General features: G+C 43.5%; 1 protein-coding gene across 14 annotated transcripts in view; it reads left to right on the top strand.

Moving 5' to 3' along the window:
* Nucleotides 1–19,187, top strand: part of LOC121916497 (autism susceptibility gene 2 protein-like) — a 90,240-nt gene that overhangs the window by 59,035 nt on the left and 12,018 nt on the right. For 9 of the 14 annotated variants that reach the window (XM_042441653.1, XM_042441658.1, XM_042441655.1 and 6 more), the window contains 5 exons: nucleotides 318–389; nucleotides 1,147–1,185; nucleotides 6,167–6,238; nucleotides 6,559–6,642; nucleotides 9,613–9,745. In XM_042441653.1, coding sequence (XP_042297587.1) covers nucleotides 318–389; nucleotides 1,147–1,185; nucleotides 6,167–6,238; nucleotides 6,559–6,642; nucleotides 9,613–9,745 — 400 coding nt within the window. The remainder of the gene's footprint in view (nucleotides 1–317; nucleotides 390–1,146; nucleotides 1,186–6,166; nucleotides 6,239–6,558; nucleotides 6,643–9,612; nucleotides 9,746–19,187) is intronic. The other 5 variants (XM_042441656.1, XM_042441667.1, XM_042441657.1 and 2 more) reach the window with 3 other exon arrangements.

Raw genomic sequence — 19,187 nt, forward strand, 5'->3', positions numbered from 1 at the left:
TCCTGAAGCCAGTTTGAAATGGATCTAGAAAATCGGTTTCATCCAAGACCACTTGGAGCTGAAGAGCGACAGCCCTCTTGATCACCTTACTCAAAAATGGCAGATGGGAAACAGGCCTATAATTTTTCATGTCCAGGGGGTCCAGGGAAGGTTTTTTCAGAAGCAGTCTAACAACCGCTTCCTTTAAGGCAGATGGTACATAACCTTCCCTAAGGGATGCTTTGATGACACGTCTAAGAAATGCTGTCATGTGAACTAGCCATACAATTTGCTACCATTGCAACAAAACATATGGTTGTTTCTATTTTTCCTTGTAGACTTCAAATCCAATTGATGTAGCAAGTAGGCCTGGTGCAGTACATCACACTCTTCTTCAGAAGACACCAGGTGTAAGTACAGTGTGTAACCTTTCTTCTTCTTTTTATCTCCCTACTACAAGTTTGGCTATATTTTCTGTTTGCAGTGAAATTACTTTTTTATATTTTTGTACTGAACAAGCATCATGACCAGTATCTTTTAGTATCTTACGCATGTGTAAGTTCCCCTATGGAAACAGGTTGACATTTTTGTCCAGCATGGAACATTTGCAACCAGTTCAAGGTTATCAATGTGGATTTGTGCATGCAGTGTCATTCAGTTGTGCAACTTTGCCATTATGATTATGAGTAGCATAATCAATGCATAATTCCACACATGGAGATTTCTGCTATGTCACAATCCCTATGTGGGATCTTGGTCTATGTTTTGGTGTAGAATAAAAAGAGGTTTCCTGTTTAACATAGGCTGGAATCCAGTTGGTGACATATACTCACATAATGTGGGTTGACATGAGCATTTTATTTTTATTTATTCATTTATTTTGATCACTACAATCACAGAAGACAGGTTTGAAGCAGCTCTCACCATTCACAAGCCAGTAAAATTCTCTAGCACTTCAAAACTACCTTCTGTGGTGGGGATACATGGAACTGTACAGGTAGAGCATTACCCTTTTCCCAGGCAAAACAGAATTCCAGTCCAAATAACTCTGTTCTTGCTATATTTTCTCTACTTACTTACTTCTCTTCTCCTGAATTACATTCCTTACTTTTTCTCTTTATGGAACAGTTTTAGGGAAACTGATCTGTTTTTCCACATTTTCCTTAGGTGTCTGACCCCTATCGGGCTCCCGTACGAGTAAGTAAGGTTTGTCAGGGATTTTTTAACTCTACTCTTTATACAAGAACCACATATACACATATGAACATTTATGTGCATGCAATACAAGGCAGGCTTAGTGGGTTTTGATTTTCTTTTGGAGGGGACTTCAGGGTAAGTAGATGAAATAATACTTCAAAGTCATAAAATCTTCAGACTTTTTCATCAAGTAAGCACTTTTTTAGTCTTGTGACAGTATTATGGATGTGAATGTAAAATCAATGCCATGGGTGGGGACAGCCAGTCAGGAAACACCCATTACACAGAAACTGAATATGTTAAAGGACATGTAGCTTGCTCAAGAACTTGAATACAAGGCAGAGATCGGGTCTAAGTCCTCAACTACAACCCTGCTCCCTTGAATTCTCAATTCTCCCTCTCATTCAGAACCAGCATCCTAGCAATTTTGTTCACAACCAGAACAAACACAAAGAAATTCCTTCCCTGCTTTCTCCTGCCCTTGTGGGTTGGCCTACAGGCCTCCCTAATATTTTTCATTGCTGTCCATTGCCCTCTGCACCCAACTCCCAGTTTCCATCCTTCCATTCAATTGCGTTGCCAGCCCCTGTCTTTCCATTTCCTCCGCAAACTCCATTGGATCATCTTCCAGTCCAGCCCCAGTTCTCCTCTGGTTCTTCTTCGTGGCCTCACACAATTGGGTGTTGCGCCTGCGCAGAGACTCCATTCGGAAGCTGAAAAGCTGAGCAGATTGGCGGAAGTCCCATCCACTCCCATGTACTGAGCATCCCCAGTCCCGCCAATTTAGCTCCTCCTCCAGTTTTCTGTCATCCGCCGCAAGAGAAACATCTTTGGTTTGCTCCTGAGCTGAATAGATTTCTACTGTACAGTAGACTTTTTGTCTTTTCTCCCTTTCCCTTTCTGTACGGTAGATTTTTGTCTTTTCTATCTTTTTCGAGCATTGCCCTCTAAAAATTTGATTATTGTGAGAGAGAAGTGTTGCCAGCCCAGATGGGCCTACCACTTCTAGGCCTCTTATGGCTGCCATGTTTAAACATTGCTCAGAATGTGACTGGAAAATTGGTTTCAATGACGGTCATTCTAAATGCCTTTTTTGTTTAGGGGAAACCCATATTTCTGATAGGTGCCCCCATTGTAGAGCTTTCACTGCAGTGACTCTCAGGAATAGAGCCACCAAACTTAAATCTTTCTCATGGGAGCACTCCCTCTCTGTTGCCCAAAAATCTGCTTTGGCTGTAGATCCTTTGGGAAGAATTCCCATCCACATACTTCCACGAATTCCCAAAATTTCAAGGCCTTCGACATCAACAACTGCTACATCAACGTCGATCTCAGCTCCTGCATCAGCGACATCGACGTCGATAGCCTCCATGTCGCAGCCATCTTCTTCAGAGTCTTCATTGCCTCAGGAGATCCCCTCTGTTTCCCAACAGACACCTCAGAAACTCAAGAAGAGGCCTGACTCTTCCCCTGCTTCCCACAACAAACCCAGGAAGAAGCCTAAACCTAAGGTGGCAGCTGCCCCTTCAACTATTTTGGCGCCAACGTTGGCCTTGTCTTCGTTGTCTGCTCCGGCATCAACTACAGCTTTAGCTGCGGCTAAGCTTGACTCCACGTTGGTTTTCTTCATGCCCGCCTCGACATCGGCGGATGATTTGCCATCCCCCATCCCGGTCACTCTGGACTCGACGTTGATGGCTGTCTCTATACCTACGCCATCACCTGTCGCTACTGTGGTCCTGACGACAATCTCTTCTCTGCCTCCTGTCCCAGCTACTGTACCAGCACAGATCCTGCCAACTCTATTAAGAGCATACAGACTCTCCTTTTCGCCTCCGCCTCCTCGAAGGCAGTCTCCAGCCAGAGCCTACAGATCCCCTTCGCCTCAAGACAAGATACAGACACGGCTCGCCTCATTCCTCGGGGTCCTACATCGCTCGTTATTGAGCTGAAGAATATTGGAAGACTCCCCTTCTCGCTATCAACGCCGCTCTCGCTCACCTCCTCAGTGTCACTCTCAATCACCTTCTCGGCGTTGATCTTGCTCTCCTAGAGATGATGGCCGCTACAGTACCCCGTCACCACCACCTTGAACTACAGCCACTGTTTCCCGCCCTCCAGCTTCACCCATTCGCTCTATGGCGGAGACCCTTGTCTCGATGTCGACATTGATGTTGATGCCCATCCCATCAGTAACCCTGATTGTACTCTCGCCGTTGATGGTCCCGTTGTCAATTCCTCAGGTAGTTCCATCTGTAGCCCTCTCTGTACCTACGGTGCTATACTCTACTGAGGAATCCACATATGAGCCAGAGCTAGCCCCTCACTTTCCATCACCGGTGATAGCTTCTCCTCAGGAAGAGGTTTACACCTGACAGCTTGGAGGATCAGACCCTGAACTCTCCTGAATTGCTCAAGGTCTTGTCAGCTTCTAGAAAAGACTCTACTAAACGATCCTACTCCTACAAATGGAGTCACTTTTGTGAGTTTGCTACAGCTAGAGCTGAACCCTCCAGTCCCGTGAGCCTTTCTACAGCCTTACACTTCCTTTTACACCTTCATGATCAAGGTTTGGCCTTCTCTTCCCTCGAGGTCTATTTGTCTGCCATTGCCGCCAACCAGCCTCCTGGTTCACCACGCCAACTATGAAAAGGTTCTTCAAAGGTCTCCATTATCTCTATCCTCCGATGCCTCCTTAGGCCCCGACATTGTCTCTATCTTTGGTGCTTACGCAGCTAACTAGGCCTCCCTTTGAACCTTTGGCTCAGCCTCTCTGAGACTGTTGACCCTAAAGGTGTCTTCCCTTGTGGCCATTACTTCAGCCAGACGTGCTTCTGAATTGACGGCGTTGCATTCTGATGAGCCTTTTCTTGTTGCCCACAGAGACAAAGTGATTCTCAGATCAGACATCTCATTACTCCCTAAGATGGTTTCCCCTTTCCACCTTTCTCAAGACATTGTTCTACCCAATATCTACCCAGACCCATCTACGCCTTTGGAAAAGACTATGCACATGCTGGATGTCCGCCGTGCTTTGGCTTTTTATGTTCAACATTCTGCTGAGTTCAGGTTGACCAAGGTTGTTTGTTTGTTACGGTGGTTCCAGGAAGGGTCACCCTGTTTCTGCACAAAGATTTTCAAAATGGATTGCTCAAAGACTATTTCTCTGGCTTATGAGCTGACCAAACACCCTCTTCCTGTTGGTGTATGTTCACACTCAACCAGGGCTGTTGCTTCCTCTGCTGTCTTCCTTAGAGGTGTCCCTCTACCTGATGTCTGCAAGGCAGCCACATGGTCCCAGCCTTCCATTTTTGTGGCCCCAGCCTTCCACTACCGGCTAGATTCCAGGTCTCGTCGAGATGCCAGTTTTGGTCATGCTGTCCTTTCCTCTGTTTTGCAGTGATCTTCCCATCTCCTTAGGTTAGCTTTTTAGGCACCCAGTTGTGTGAGGCACAGAGACCACGAAGAAGAAGAACAGGTTACTCACCTGTAACTGTGGTTCTTCGAGTGGTTATCTTTGCCTTCACACAAATCCTGCCCTACCTCCCCTCAGTCAGGTCCCTGCCATGTTTTTGCGGCAGACTTGAACTGAAGGAGGAGCAAGATTGGCGGGACTGGGCATGCTCAGTGCATGGGAGTGGGAGGGGCTTCCACCAATCTGCTCAGCTTGTCAGCTTCTGAATGGAATCTCTGTGCAGGCGCAATACCCCAGTTGTGTGAAGGCACAGGTGACCACTCGAAGAACCACAGTTATAGGTGAGTAACCTGTTCTTTTCTCATGAATAGTTTGTTCCTGGGAGAAGCCTTGATTGAGTGCAACATCATCTGAACTTCTTGACACGCAATCTCACAATCATCCCAGAAATGTGCCTTTTTCTTCCCCCTTTTCCCCCATGTGATAACTTCCTAAGACTCTGGAGACCAGGGTTCAATTTCCCACTCGGCCATGAAACCCACTGGGTGACCTTGGGTCACATGCTCTCAGCCTCAGGGGAAGCCCATGGCAAACTTCTTTTGAACAAATTTTGCCAAGAAAACCCTATGAAAACCCTTAAGGTCGCCATAAACAGGAAATGATTTGAAGGCACACAACAACAACCCAGTGGGGTCCTCATGGGCACAGAGGTGGCATTGAGTCTTCCTTTTCTTTTCCATCTTAAAAAAAATTAAAATAGAGGTTGGGAAAATGGCCCCAAATTCCCCAAAACAACTCATCAAATGTTTTCACTTATCCCTAAAAGAAGCAAGTGTCCGCAGATGATCCTTTTAGGACTCATATTCAATGACAGGAAGGTGACTGAAATAGGCCCTGTTTCCTGGGGAGCTCAATCTCATATCTGAAAATATGGCATACTGTAAACTACTCAGGACTCTGCAAGTCGCAGCTGACCTGTAAATAAGACAAACCAACAATCAAATCAAGTAGCCCATTTGAAATGGACTACAAAAACAGCCCAGTGGGTCACACTCCCCCCCCCCTTCCACCTTTGAGCATGAATTGAGAGATCAGGTCATGGGATCAAATGTTCTCCCAGCTGTACAGAGGGTGCCGTATTACAATTACAGTGGTACCCCGGGATACGAAAGCACCGCCTTACGAAATTTCCGGGTTACGAAAAAAATCAATAGGAAAAAACTGTTCCGGGTTATGAAGGTTATTTCGGGTTACGAAAAAATTTTTGGTGCTTTTCGGCGCTATTTCGCACGAAATCGCGGCTTTTCCCCATTAGCGCCTATGGCTTTTTCGGCTTACGAAGGATTTCGGGTTACGAATGCGGCGGCGGAACGAATTATTTTCGTAACCCGGGGTACCACTGTACTTTCCTTTGTGTAAAAATAACTACAACGGTACATTTCTGACAAAGATAAACCAGTAAATGGTTAGACTCGTTTTCTGTGCTAATTTAACAAGAGAGGGCTTTGACTGCACATTAGCGGCATTTTAAGTCAAACCTCCATTTTATTTTATTTTGTATCCATTTGTTTGCAGAAGCCTGGCAAGTGGTGTGCTGTTCATGTACAGATTGCTTGGCAGATCTACCACCACCAGCAAAAGATAAAGGTAAATGAGTGAATTTATTCAAGTGATGAGATGCCTTTTGAGCGATGTTCCCACTACTACTACCCCCAAATTAACAAACAAGTAGCTTTTTACAGTGTTGCTTTTGTTTGTAAGGTGTGGAATTAATTAAGCCTTTCTATCTTTTAACATCTATCATAGAGCTATAAATGGTTGCGCTTGTCTGGCGGGGCAGGGCAGCCTGGTAGCAAAAAGCAATATGCAACCCAGAGGAGAAGATCAGAAGAAAAGCTGGGAGGTTTGTGGGGAGGGCGGGGGCATACAGAGCACACGTGTTTAATATCATTTCCCTTCTGTACTAGTACCTCCTGTGGAATATGGAGTGTTATCCTGTTCAGAGTGAAATGAGCGGTACGGTGAAGGACATTTTACAAAACATAGAGCAGGCGAGTAGAATGACAGTCAATGTGTCAGAGGTGCTTGGGGTTTTTCTTCTGCGGTGTTGTGTGGAGGGGAGGGATGGAGGGGGACTGTGGAACTGGAGAGGTAAGAATGTTAGGAATAGTCTGTTTCCTATGCCCAAGTGATGCCCTCAGAATTTTACACTTGGAAGATTCTGAAGTCCACAGTCTTCACATCTTGAGTTATGCCACCTATATTGCTCATGCACATGTTATTGAGGATTACAGTTAAATTCAACAAGGAAAGACCTAAAATGTGCTAGTTAGAACATAGAATCATAGAATCGTAGAGTTGGAAGAGACCACAAGGGTCATCCAGTCCATGCAGGAAATCACAATCAAAGTATCCCTGACAGATGGCTATCCAGCCTCTGTTTGAAGACCTCCAAGGAAGGAGACTCCAAAACGCTCCGAGGAAGGAGTTTGTTCCACTATCGAACAGCCCTTACTGTCAGGAAGTTCCTCCTAATGTTGAGGTGGAATCTCTTTTCCTTTTTTTTTATTATAATCTTTATTGATTTATTTACAATTAAAAAACAATATTGTTTACATATTCCCATACTGTATTAGTCTTTTTCATTCCCCCCCCCCAGTTCCAAGTCTTCTTAGCTACACCCATGTACATGTTCCTGTAGCTTGCATCCATTGCTCCCGGTCCTGTTCTCTGGAGCAGCAGAAAATAAGCTTGCTCCCTCCTCAATATGACATCCCTTCAAATATTTAAACAGAGCTATCATATCACCTCTTAACATTCTTTTCTCCAGACTAAACATACCCAGCTCCCTGAGTCTTTCCTCATAAGGCATGGTTTCCAGACCCTACACCATTTTGGTGGCCCTCCTTTGGACACACTCCAGTTTTTCAACGCCCTTTTTGAATTCTGGTGCCCAGAACTGGACACAATATTCCAGGTGGGGCCTGACCAAAGCAGAATATAGTGGCACTATAACTTCTCTTGATCTAGACACTATACTTTTATTGATGCAGCCTAAAATTGCATTGGCCTTTATAGCTGCCACATCACACTGTTGACTCATGTTCAACTTGTGGTCTACTTGGACTCCCAGATCCCTTTCACATGTACTAATTGTTGCACTTAGACCATAGATATTTCATTGCCATGTTGTGGGATGTTGGTGAATCCATTGGGGGCAATTACAAACATTCTGGGCAGTGGTCGTGTCCTCAAAGGTGGAGAATTCCATCCATAGATGTAAGATCTTCTCACTCTCTAGGAGAAGGTTAGAAATTAAGCGTTGACTTAGCTACAGAAACTGCCTGTACTGTACTTCAAAAATGTCAGTTTAGCAGCAACCATAGATTAATTGTGGTCACTCAATTTCTGCAGATGTTTTTTGATAACTACCACATGATGGACACAGATGTTTAGGGATTGCCAGAATTCTAGGTGCCTTGAACAGAAGCAGATTTAGAATCAGAGGAGTTGTTTTTATACCATTATCTCACTACTATCAGCACTATTTGCTTTGGGTTTTGCTCATTAATTTATTATGAGTATTAACCACCATAGCTGCATAACTAGTATCAGGAGAAAGCATAAAATAGGATCAATCCACAATAATGATGCATCTAATGGCAAGTCTTCCCTGATTTTAATGGAACTGGATTGCATACATTGTCACTTTCACTGACTGTACTATTATTTTTAAGCAGAAAAAAAAAAAAGAGATGCATCCTTCGGTTGAAACTGATAATGCTAGGAATGGCGCCATCTGTTTTTCTAGCAATCAATATACTTCAAAATAGCTTGTGATCCAGAGCTTTCCAGAAATACTAAAATGGTTAAGGCAGTGTTGTAGATTCTTTGCCCCATAGTAGCCAAAGTAGTGTTGTAGCTAATATACACATCCAGACAGAACCATAAGAGCCTTTCTTCTGCATGGTTGAGTGCCAGTGTTTGAGTTCATAATAGCTCTAGTTATAGCCTCTCAGGTATCTGGAAAAAACGGAGACTCTTCATTAGCAGCTATGCAGTTATTCAGATTTTGTATAAGCTAGTGTCAAATGCAGTTTTGCTTGAGAGTCTAAATTTGTGCAGGAGAACCTAATGAAGTGAGGGAAGTTGGAGTGTCATGATGTCCTGTCATAGCTTTTGTTTTTCTACTTATTACCAGTGGACAGAAGAAGCTTGGCTACTGCTTTTTTGATAGCAGCTCTACAGCGTCCCACTCCTGCACAGTGCTGACCTCAGTAGCAGCAGAATACAGGCCACCCTTCCATAGGACTCCGATATCTGTCACCCCTTTTGAGGAAAGTGATCCAGTCCTCACTGGGATGCTGTTGCTGTCCAGTCATTTTATTGTAGGCTAGCTTTCCAAGTGTGGGAAGAGATGCTCTACCCTCATAAACCTTTGGAAAAGAATGGTTCTGTGAAGCACTCTGAAAGCAAACAGTGGATTCTCTCCTCATACTCTTTCTGTTCCACAAGTCTTTGATTTTGTGGTGTCTTGGCCCCAGGAAAGGGGAAGTCTACACAAATCTCCTTCTTTCTCTGTCTGCCTATGTCTCTGTAATGAAGCCATCAAGTACACAATTTTTTGTCATCCAACTCCTTGAGATTTGGTTCTGTCTGCAGACTCAGCCCACTGAATACTTTGTGTCGTGTCGGGACTGCAGGCAGGTCTGAGGGATGCCGGATTCACTCCATCTATTGCACTGCATTCTCCTGCTGTGTTAACACTGTGAAGCTAAAAGCTCACTTCAGACCTTATTTGCAGGGAAGGCAGGAAGCTCTGAGAAGCTGTAGTGGCTGCTGTCAGAGCATGACTTCCAGTATGTGACCACAGATGCTACTGTCACTCTGGCTAACTCGTTCTGGCAATGCTTACATAGCTGTGAAGTAAGCCCCCTCGGTTAGCAGTCCTTCCACCCCCCTTCCCCCCGATAAAGAAAAGGAAAATGTATAGTAAGATTGTTTCTTGTATCCTTTGACAGCAAATGCAGCTGGATCCCCACAAGCTAGAAATAGGAGGGAAGCTTGACCTATTCAGCAGACCTCCTGCTCCCAGCGTCTTTCCAGGGTTCCACTACACGCAAGATCTTGCTCGGCCACTCTTTTCCACCCAAGGTAAGGCAGGCTACATGTCTGTTGGATAAGTATGGATATGTGGGCGAGGGGGTGGGGTGGCCATAGTCCATAAGAACAACCTTACCTTGACCAGGATACCTCTCCAACAACTAAACTGCATCGAGGCTATGTACCTTCGCCTGAAGACAAGGGATAGTCTAGGGATTCTGTTGGTATACTGACCACCCCATTGCTTAACAGACTCCCTAGCTGAGCTGACCCAACTGGTCTCGGAGCTGGTGTTGGAAACTCCCAGGCTTCTTGTTCTGGGAGATTTCAACATCCCCCTCGAGTCCAGTTCTTCAGATCTTACAGGGGCAGTTCGGGAGTTCATGTGGGCCATGACAAACATGGGCCTATCCCAGATTGTCTCTGGGCCTACGCATTGTGGTCTTTTGTTCGGAACAGGAAAATCCGTGGGTGGAGGTAATTTGTACCTCCCCTTTGTCATGGCCCACATTTCCTGGTTATGGTTGGACTAAAGGTCACCATTCATAACCTATTGCAATGGTTTGCCCTCGAAGGCTAATGGAACCCAAAAGGTTCCAGGAAGCCCTAGAGGGTGCAATGGCTGATAACGTCGACGAATCTGTCGAAGCCTTGGTGTCCACCTGGAACAATGATCTCACAAAAGCTATCGACTCAATCGCTCCCAAGCGTTCTTCTCAGCCCGCTTCAAATAGAAATTCTTGGTATACTGAAGATCTTAGAAAGATGAAGCGGGCTGTACAATGACTAAAGCGCCACTGGCAAAAGATTCAATCCCTATCCAACAAGACACGTCATAGGACTTCACTTAAAGCCTATCGAGTGAGTGGCAATAAATGCAGCAAAGAAATTTTTCTTTTCTGCATCTATTGCATCTGCGAAGTCTCGTCCGGCAGAGCTTTTCAAGGTGGTTAGGAAGTTAACTCAGACTCCTTCCACCTTGAATCTGTTATTACAACCCACGGAGGCCTGCTGTGATATTTTCAATGATTACTTTGCAGATAAAATCTCTCAGATAAGTGCCTGTTTAGACTCCAGCCTTAACACAGAAACATCTAGAGAGGTGTCCAGCGACTCTGTTAATGAGATTAATTTGGATCAGTTTCAATCTCTGAGTACTGATGACATAGACAAGCTGCTTGCTAAAGTCAAAAAGATCACCTGCCCTCTTGACCCCTGCCTAGGGTTGCCATCCCCAAGGACCTCCAAACCGGGAAAAATGTAGGACAAGGTTTTAAAATGTAGGACCTTTTTATTATTATTTCGTGGCCAGGAAATTAAAAAAAAAAAGGTCCTACATTTTAAAACCTTGTCCAAGGCCTCACTGGGGCCTGGGAGAGAGCGTCTTCCAAGCCCCGGCGAGGCCTTGGAGGACTCCGCGATCGTGGAGCTGCCTCCAGGGCCTCGCTGGGGGGGGGAATCCCAGGGGCGGGGCCAAACCGGGGCGGGACCGTGTGGACCCGCCCCAAACTGGGAAAGTCCCACCCCCAGGCGGGATATGGCAAGCCTACCCCTGCCCTTCATGGCTGGCCATCCAGGGAGGGGAGGCAACTATGAGTTTGTTAAGATCTATAATTAATGCCTTCCTCAGGGAAGGCAGTTTTCCAGCCAGTTTAAAACTGGCTGTGGTTAAACCTATTCTTAAAAAGCCTTCCCTTGATGCCCTGGACAAATCTAACTATCAGCCGGTATCTCTTCTTCCTTTTTTGGGCAAGGTGATCAAGAGGGCAGTTGCCAACCAACTCCAAGCAGTCTTGGATGACACCAATTATCTTGATCCATTTCAAACTGGCTTCAGGTTGGGATACGTAGTCAAGACTGCCATGGTCACCTTGGTCGATGATCTCCGTCTGTGCATCAACAGGGGAAGTGTGGCCCCGTTGGTGGTCTTGGACCTCTCAGTGGCCTTCGATACCATAGATCATGGTATCCTTTTGGAACGCCTGAGAGGGTTAGGAATTGGGGGCACTGCTTTGCAGTGGTTCCGGTCCTATCTCTCAGGTAGGTTCCAGATGATGTCGCTTGGGAACAGTTGTTCCGCCAAGAGGGAGCTCAAATCGGGTGTCCCTCTAGGCGCGATACTGTCTCCAATGCTATTCAACATTTACATGATGCCGCTGGGTGAGATCATCCGGAGACATGGGGCGGGGTGTTATCAGTACGCTGATGACACCCAAATTTGCTTCTCCATGTCTTGACTGTTTTGGTGATCAAGGTTGGCATCTCCCCTCTGAATGACTGTCTGAGGTCAGTAATGGATTGGATGAGGGAAAAAATAGACTTAAACTGAATCCAAATAAAACGGAGGTATTCACTATAGGCAATCCTAATCTGAGAATGGTGATAAACTCTCCAGTTCTGGATGGGGTCACACTTCCCCTAAAGGACTGTGTTCATAGCTTGGGGGTACTCCTGGACTTGTCGCTTCAGCTGTCATCTCAGGTGGATGCGATGGCCAGAAGTGCCTGTTATCAGCTTCGGCTGATACGCCAGCTACGACCCTTCCTGGAACAGAAAAACCTAGAAACGGTTGTACATTCACTGGTAACCTCTCGTCTTGATTTCTGCAATGAGCTCTACCTGGGGCAAGCCTCATGCCTCATTCGGAAGCTGCAACTGGTCCAAAATATGGCAGCCAGATTGGTTACAGGGAGTTTGAAATTTGAACCTATTACACCTATCTTAAAATCCCTACACTGGCTGCCTATTAGCTTCCGGGCACAGTATAAGGTGTTGGTCATTACCTATAAAGCCCTGCATGGCTTGGGTCCAGCTTACCTGAGGGAACGCCTCCTCCCATACAATCCTTCCCGCACTCTCAGGTCCTCTGGGAAGAATCTCTTGCAGTCTAAGAAAACCAGACTGGTAACGACTTCCCAGAGGACGTTTTCTGTTGCCGCTCCAAAAATCTGGAATGACCTGCCAGAGGAGATCCGCAACATAACATCTTTAGAGGCCTTTAAGAAAACAATAAAAACGGATCTCTTCCGGCAGGTCTTCCCTAACTGACCTCCTCAGAATGTTTACTCTCCAGTTGCATAGCCATTCCCACCAGACTGTGATCGTGATTGATTTTATTGATTTTATTGGGAGCATTTTATTGGGAATTGTTGTTTTAACATTATTTTAGGGTTGGAGGGAGTTTTAGGGTGTTATGCTATGTTTTTACTTGTGATTTGCTGTGTAGCATTTTTTTTTTTTTTGTTCTTTTGTTTGTTGTTACCCGCCTCGATCCAACACAGGGAGAGGCGGGATGCAAATAAATATTATCATCATCATCATCATCATCATCATCCCTTTTCCCCATTTTAAAGAATTACTTCTGTAAGAAGCCTTTGGGAAAAAATGTCACTTTCATTTTTGTGTATGCATGTGTACTCAAAAGTGAGCCCATCTGTTTCAGTGGGATTACTCTCAGGTTAGTGCAAATAGGACTGCACTGTTAGAATCTTGTCTACATTCAATAATACAGTTTGCCTGTGTGCATCTATTGCAGCCGGACCCATTTCTTTAAAAAAAAAATCCCTTTAAAAAACAATTAAGTGTGGTGGTCGTTCCCAACTCTCCGTTGACATACACAGTAATCTCACTAACAGTAGACTCCAAAGTGTTCCAAATTAATATTGTAAGCAGAGATTTCCATAATTACACATTGCCTACTTCCACACACTATTCCTGTTCTAGCTATGGCATAATGTGAGTGTACATCCCCCATGCAAGACCAACCTCACAAATGGTTTCAAGTCACAGTATATTCTCCAGGGCTTACTCGCCACCATGCTGGGAAGAAGATGCCTCCAATTTTTTTAAGTGTTTGACTTCAGTATACTCCACATTCATGTTATGTTTTGCAGTTCACTGTTCCATCTCAGTTTTCTTCCCCCTCACTACACTTTTCTAATTATTTATGCCTCTAAGGAGTCATGTATGCTGTATTATTATTTTTATTTAATAATTTTATATACAGATTTTTTTTTTATCTACCATTGGAGTAACACATGTTTTTGGTTAAGATTTGGAGGGGCAGGTGCAGCCTAAATAACCCAAAGTCAGCACATCTGGCCTGCTCTTGAATGCTAAGCAGAGTCAGCTCTGGTTAGTAATTGGATGGGAGACTGTCAATGGAGGCCAGGTGCTGTAGGCTATATTTCAGAGGAAGGAACTGGGCAAAACCATATCTGAGTATTCCTTGCCTAAGAAAACCCTATTAAATTCATGGGGTCACCATAAAGTTACAGGCAACTTGAAAGCACATACATACACACACACATACATAGTTGGTAGGTTGCAACCCTGAACAGTGGGACGTAGTTTCAGATAAGGATGCATATGTTTGTGCTGCACAGAAATTAAATTAACAGAAACCTTTACTTCAGCATTAGATGAGTAATACCTTCACAATTAATCACAGGACAGGGCATCTCAATAAAACTGGTTATCAGAGAAGAATAGGGTGCACAAATATTTCAGCTCTTGTAAAAATATGAATAAATCTTTTGCTTTACAGTATCTGAATATCTCCTCACTTTATCAAACAAGAATATAGTTTGTGTGAATCATGGGTTCTGCCACATTGCTGTCTCTGGGATGAATGTTCAGCTGCCTGGCAAATGTTATATTTAATAACTACCTGACAACCCACAAAGCTGTCCCTGACTTTCTCTGGAGGATTTCTTTCTTTCTATTTTTATTCTTATTATTATCAGCTCCATGTAGTCAAGTTTGTAAGCCGTCTCCTTTGAAAAAATCACCCATCCGTTATGCACCTTCTTAAATCCTAAAGGATTAGAAAGATGACAGCCTCCATCCATCTCAGAGCAGCTGAGCAAGTTGCAATGTTTATAGATAACACCAGGTCCTGTTAGCCACAGTGGCTTTTCTCTCTGGGGTTTCCTTAACTCATTTTCTGGTTGCTTAGAGCCAATTTACCCAATCACTTTTCGATCATCCCAGAGTGAGGTCCATGTGGGACTAGGCCAGTGGTTTTCACATGGTGTTCCCAACAGCCATGCAATTTCACAGAAAAGATTATGAAGGATTCTTTAAAGGAAAAAAAAAAACGAATGGCAACAAACATCCCGGATAAACAGCTTGATCATTGTTTTGTTCTCTTGTAAAAACCAGAGAGCATGGGTGCATTCTAGAACTATGAACTAGAAGTAGAAGTTTTCATGCTCGGTACTAGCTCCATGTTTCAGGGAGTTCTCCATGGAGTATTTTCCTCCCCTTGCCTTCCTTTCTAATATTAACTCAAATTGTGTTTGTGACATACATATGCATAACTCAGGATGACATCCGCATTTCATTGGCCAGAATCCAATTGAGCTCCTACACATTTCCCCTATGGAAGCAGATACACATTGTTGTCTAATGAGGAATGCTCTTTCAGCCCAAGATTGCAGAAGCGGAATTGTGGATGTGTTGCCATTGTACATGATTGTGCATTGGTGTGCAGGCGCATTACATATGGTCACACACAGATGTGCACACACATGGATTGTATGAGCATGCACTTTTGGTTGTACACTGAAATGTGAAACCTCACAATTCACTAAAGACATGGCTTTGCACAACTGTTCTAGAACATAGTGAGTATCAGGTTACGCTCTTTCTCCTCAGTGTAGGATCTCAGTCATCTTTGGTATTGCTTAAGCATGTATTCATTACCTTCTTGTACAACATCTGACCACCCTTCCCCAAGGCAGCTTTCAAGTCCCAGGGCTGCTTACTGGCTGGGGCAATAGTCATGACCAGGCAAAGACCAAACCAAGCCCAACTCCAATGAGCCACCTGCATCCAGGTGCTGCCTTGTCTCTATTCCCACCTTCGTCCTGTGCCAATACACAGACATGGCAGCACCTTGGGGCTTGAAAGTAGCCTTCTGGGGCAAAAGTACCACAAAGCAGTGCATGCAGGGTGTTACACTCTGCACACTTAGCTATTGTAACTTTTCACTTGTGGATCTTTACTAGCACTGCTTGTTTATGAGGAGAAAGTACAGTTGGCCCTTCATATCCACAAATTCTTTATTCATGGATTTAAGCTTGGAAATATTTCAAAAAAACATACAAACTCCAGAAAGCAAACCTTGATTTTGCTATTTTATATAATGGACACCATTTTCCTATGCTGAGCATCCACGGATTTTGGTACTCAAGGGCAGTCCTGGAACCAAACTCCAGTGAACCAAAGGTTCACTGTTCTTCGTATATATCCTACCAGTGCCTTACAGCCAAAGATGTCAAGAAGAGACAATGAACTGGTTGCAGGTTTCCTAGAAACCTGCCCCAACCAAAATCAATTCTCATCTATTTGGCAAATGATCCAACCTCAACCTCTGTCTATATTAATTTTGCACCTTGCACTGTATGCACAAAAAGGTGTGACTATCAAAAATTACACGCCCCATAAAAGCATCTGTTATACATGGCACAGGAGAAGAAATCACGGTTTGCACCTCTTTGGTGTACACAGAGCAATAAACCTCCTCAGAGCAACTACAAGACAGACCATCCAGCCTGAAGACAGGATAGCCACTTTGGGCCCCACATTGTGAGAAGAGCAGGATCAAATCAAATTTTAAAATAGTTGAGATTGTATAACACTAGATTAGACTGCATAGGTTTAAATAGGATTAGCATAGGTTAGCTAGGATAAGATTAGACAGTAGGAAATAGCATAAAATTGATTAGATTGGAATAGTTTAATTTGTATATGATACAGTTAGATTGGCCATGATATGATATGATTAGATTAATTTAGGTAGGATAAAATTAGATTAATCCTGTCTAATCTAATCCTATCCTATCCAATATCATCCTATCTAATTACATTAAACCTAATCCAGTCCTGTCTTGGATTGGATTAGATTAGCTAGGATGGGATAGGAGCTTCCTTTTATCCATTTTTGTTTCCTTTAACTCTGGGCCAATTCACACAGACATGTACATCACTTGGTAACTCAGCACTGATAACTAAACCAAGCATATCTCCATTGAATGAATATTACAGCCTTTGAATTAATATGTGGTAGAAAGTTTCAGGTATGACGATTACCCACTATAGAACATGACTATGTACTTAGCAACATTTATTCAGCATACACATCTGAAATTGCTGTTTGACATTCAGTGTGTATTCAGCATGCCTGTGTGAACCTGCCGTTTGACATGTCTGAGATACAAAACCTATTTGTAATTTTAAAAGCTTTGCAGATTAGAAGCCCTTCAGCACTCACCTATCCATCCCTCTCTATCCTCCCATCCCACTTAAATCTAAGTGATACATTTAAACTCAGTCCATCATAATCCAATTCATACAATCATATTTTAATTGCCCTACAGTACTGAACTGCCCTACAGTAGCCTTGCAGACTTACGGTTGAAAGCTTGGTTTATCCAAATTACTGGAAACATGTTTATGAAGGCCTTTGGCACACATCACCATTGTTTCTAAGAACGCACCTCTCACTGCTTGCCATAACTGCTATTGACATTGTTTGTGGAATCCAAATGAAGAAAATGAGTGGTCCAGCTAGAAATGACAAGAACAAATGCAAAATACAAAGTGACCAATAAAATTTTGCAAGCTGCCAGGAGAGATAGGTGACCATTTATAATTTATAAATCCATGCTTTTTAACTTGCATATCCGATTTTGCCTATTGCTGATAAAGAATATTAGTTTCACTGTCTTTCCCTTGAGCCAACATTCTGTTTTATCTCATTTTATCACTATTAAGATATCCTGAAAAGTCACAGAAAGCCAGGACAAAATGAAATCTTTTTAACCACCCCTACAATTCAGAAAGCGCTGGAAAGAATAACAACTCTCTGTATTTTACATTTGACTTTTTTTTCTGACAGTGCTTGTATCATGATCCTGTTCTCTTTAAGATTCTTGGATTGAGATCCTGTATGGCTCTGCATAGCACAGTAGTTCCATATGCAGAACAGAGGCTGCAGCTGGACATTCAACAACCCCTGGACTCCTCTGGAGATGTGATATAATCATTCTGCATCTTACTACAAGGACATAGCCAGATATTTCTCCAGTCCCCCTCCGCTCTCCACCGGCCACTGATGGCCTTGTGGAAAGTCAGTCTGGGGAGGGCTTTGGTCATTGTGGAATACAAACATCTGCAATGACCAAAAAAAGACATAAGCAAATCTAAGGTAGATTTATGCCTGCAAATGCCACTAGCAAGATGCCCACCTCAATGTGATAACATAAAAGGGATAATATAATCCCAAATATGTTAGTAAACTGCTATTTTTTAAAATGTGGGATCTGCCCAACTGTACTCTTCTAAAAGGGCACTTTGGGTGCCTTTACTGTGTGCACAGAAGGAATTTTTCTTCTTGCTGCTTTATCTCGGTATTTTCTGCATCTGCTAGATGCCCTTGATGTCTTTGTGGCAAGTAGAGAAAGGTGGAGGGGGGGAGTTCCAGCATGGAGGTGTAAATGGAGACAAAAATGTGCCAGAAAGTGGACTGGTGAACTATGAACAACACTAAAAACCTGACAGGCCTTTGTATCCCCTTGATATGGGAGGTTAAAATTCAAAATCCTCTGATTTGCAGAATATTGAGTAGCTGTGTTTCTTAAATACTGTTCACTGTGGCAAATAAGTATTCTCAACCAGCCAAGCAAAAGAAGCAGATCACTCCTTGGCAAAGCTAGTAAAGTTAAGGAAGAATGTATATGATGACATGCTGTAGCTATCCATAATTGACTAGTGCTGAGATGATGCCCTTGGAATGATTTATACTCATTTTACATAAAAGTAACATTCCAAACTCTGTTATTTGGTTAAAGCAGATCTTTCATGATGTTTGGCTGGTGGAACTAAACCTGGAACATGGACCTCCAAGCCCATGTTCTGCACTTGCCAACCCAGCAATATCTGTGTTCAGGAAAATCTTTCCTTCATGATTTTTGGAACCTTCACCAAAGTCTTTTCCCCACATGCTACAAATCAGATAAAGACCTGATAGAAAACAAACAAACAAAATGCTGGTTGGCATCCCCTTTGAGACTTAAGTCTACAGGAATTAGAATTGGGCTAGTTCCATGCCATCCATATCCAGTAAAGGGATGCCATTATGTTACTTCATAGGAGGACTGGCAAAGTGACATATGCACAAGTAGACCAATGCAGAACAGACTAGGGAGTGCCAATGTTCATCAGGACACTCTTGGCCATGTCCTGTTACACATCTTCACAATTCACTAACAGGGTTTCTTAGCACCTCTGCTATATACCTAAGTATATGTAATGTTACATAACGTAGCTATGATAGAGGATTCCAAGTGCCATCTGTAACCACATGTGGGAGTGAGTTTAGAAAGGGATATAGTTTGAGAAGGTTAAGAAAAACATGAATCGTGTCTTTTTAGATTGTAAGCCTGAGGGCAGGGAACCGCCTAATTAAAAGATTGTGCTTTATAAAGGT

Source organism: Sceloporus undulatus, chromosome 10, assembly GCF_019175285.1.
Source record: "Sceloporus undulatus isolate JIND9_A2432 ecotype Alabama chromosome 10, SceUnd_v1.1, whole genome shotgun sequence".
Classification (NCBI taxonomy): Eukaryota; Metazoa; Chordata; class Lepidosauria; order Squamata; family Phrynosomatidae; genus Sceloporus; species Sceloporus undulatus.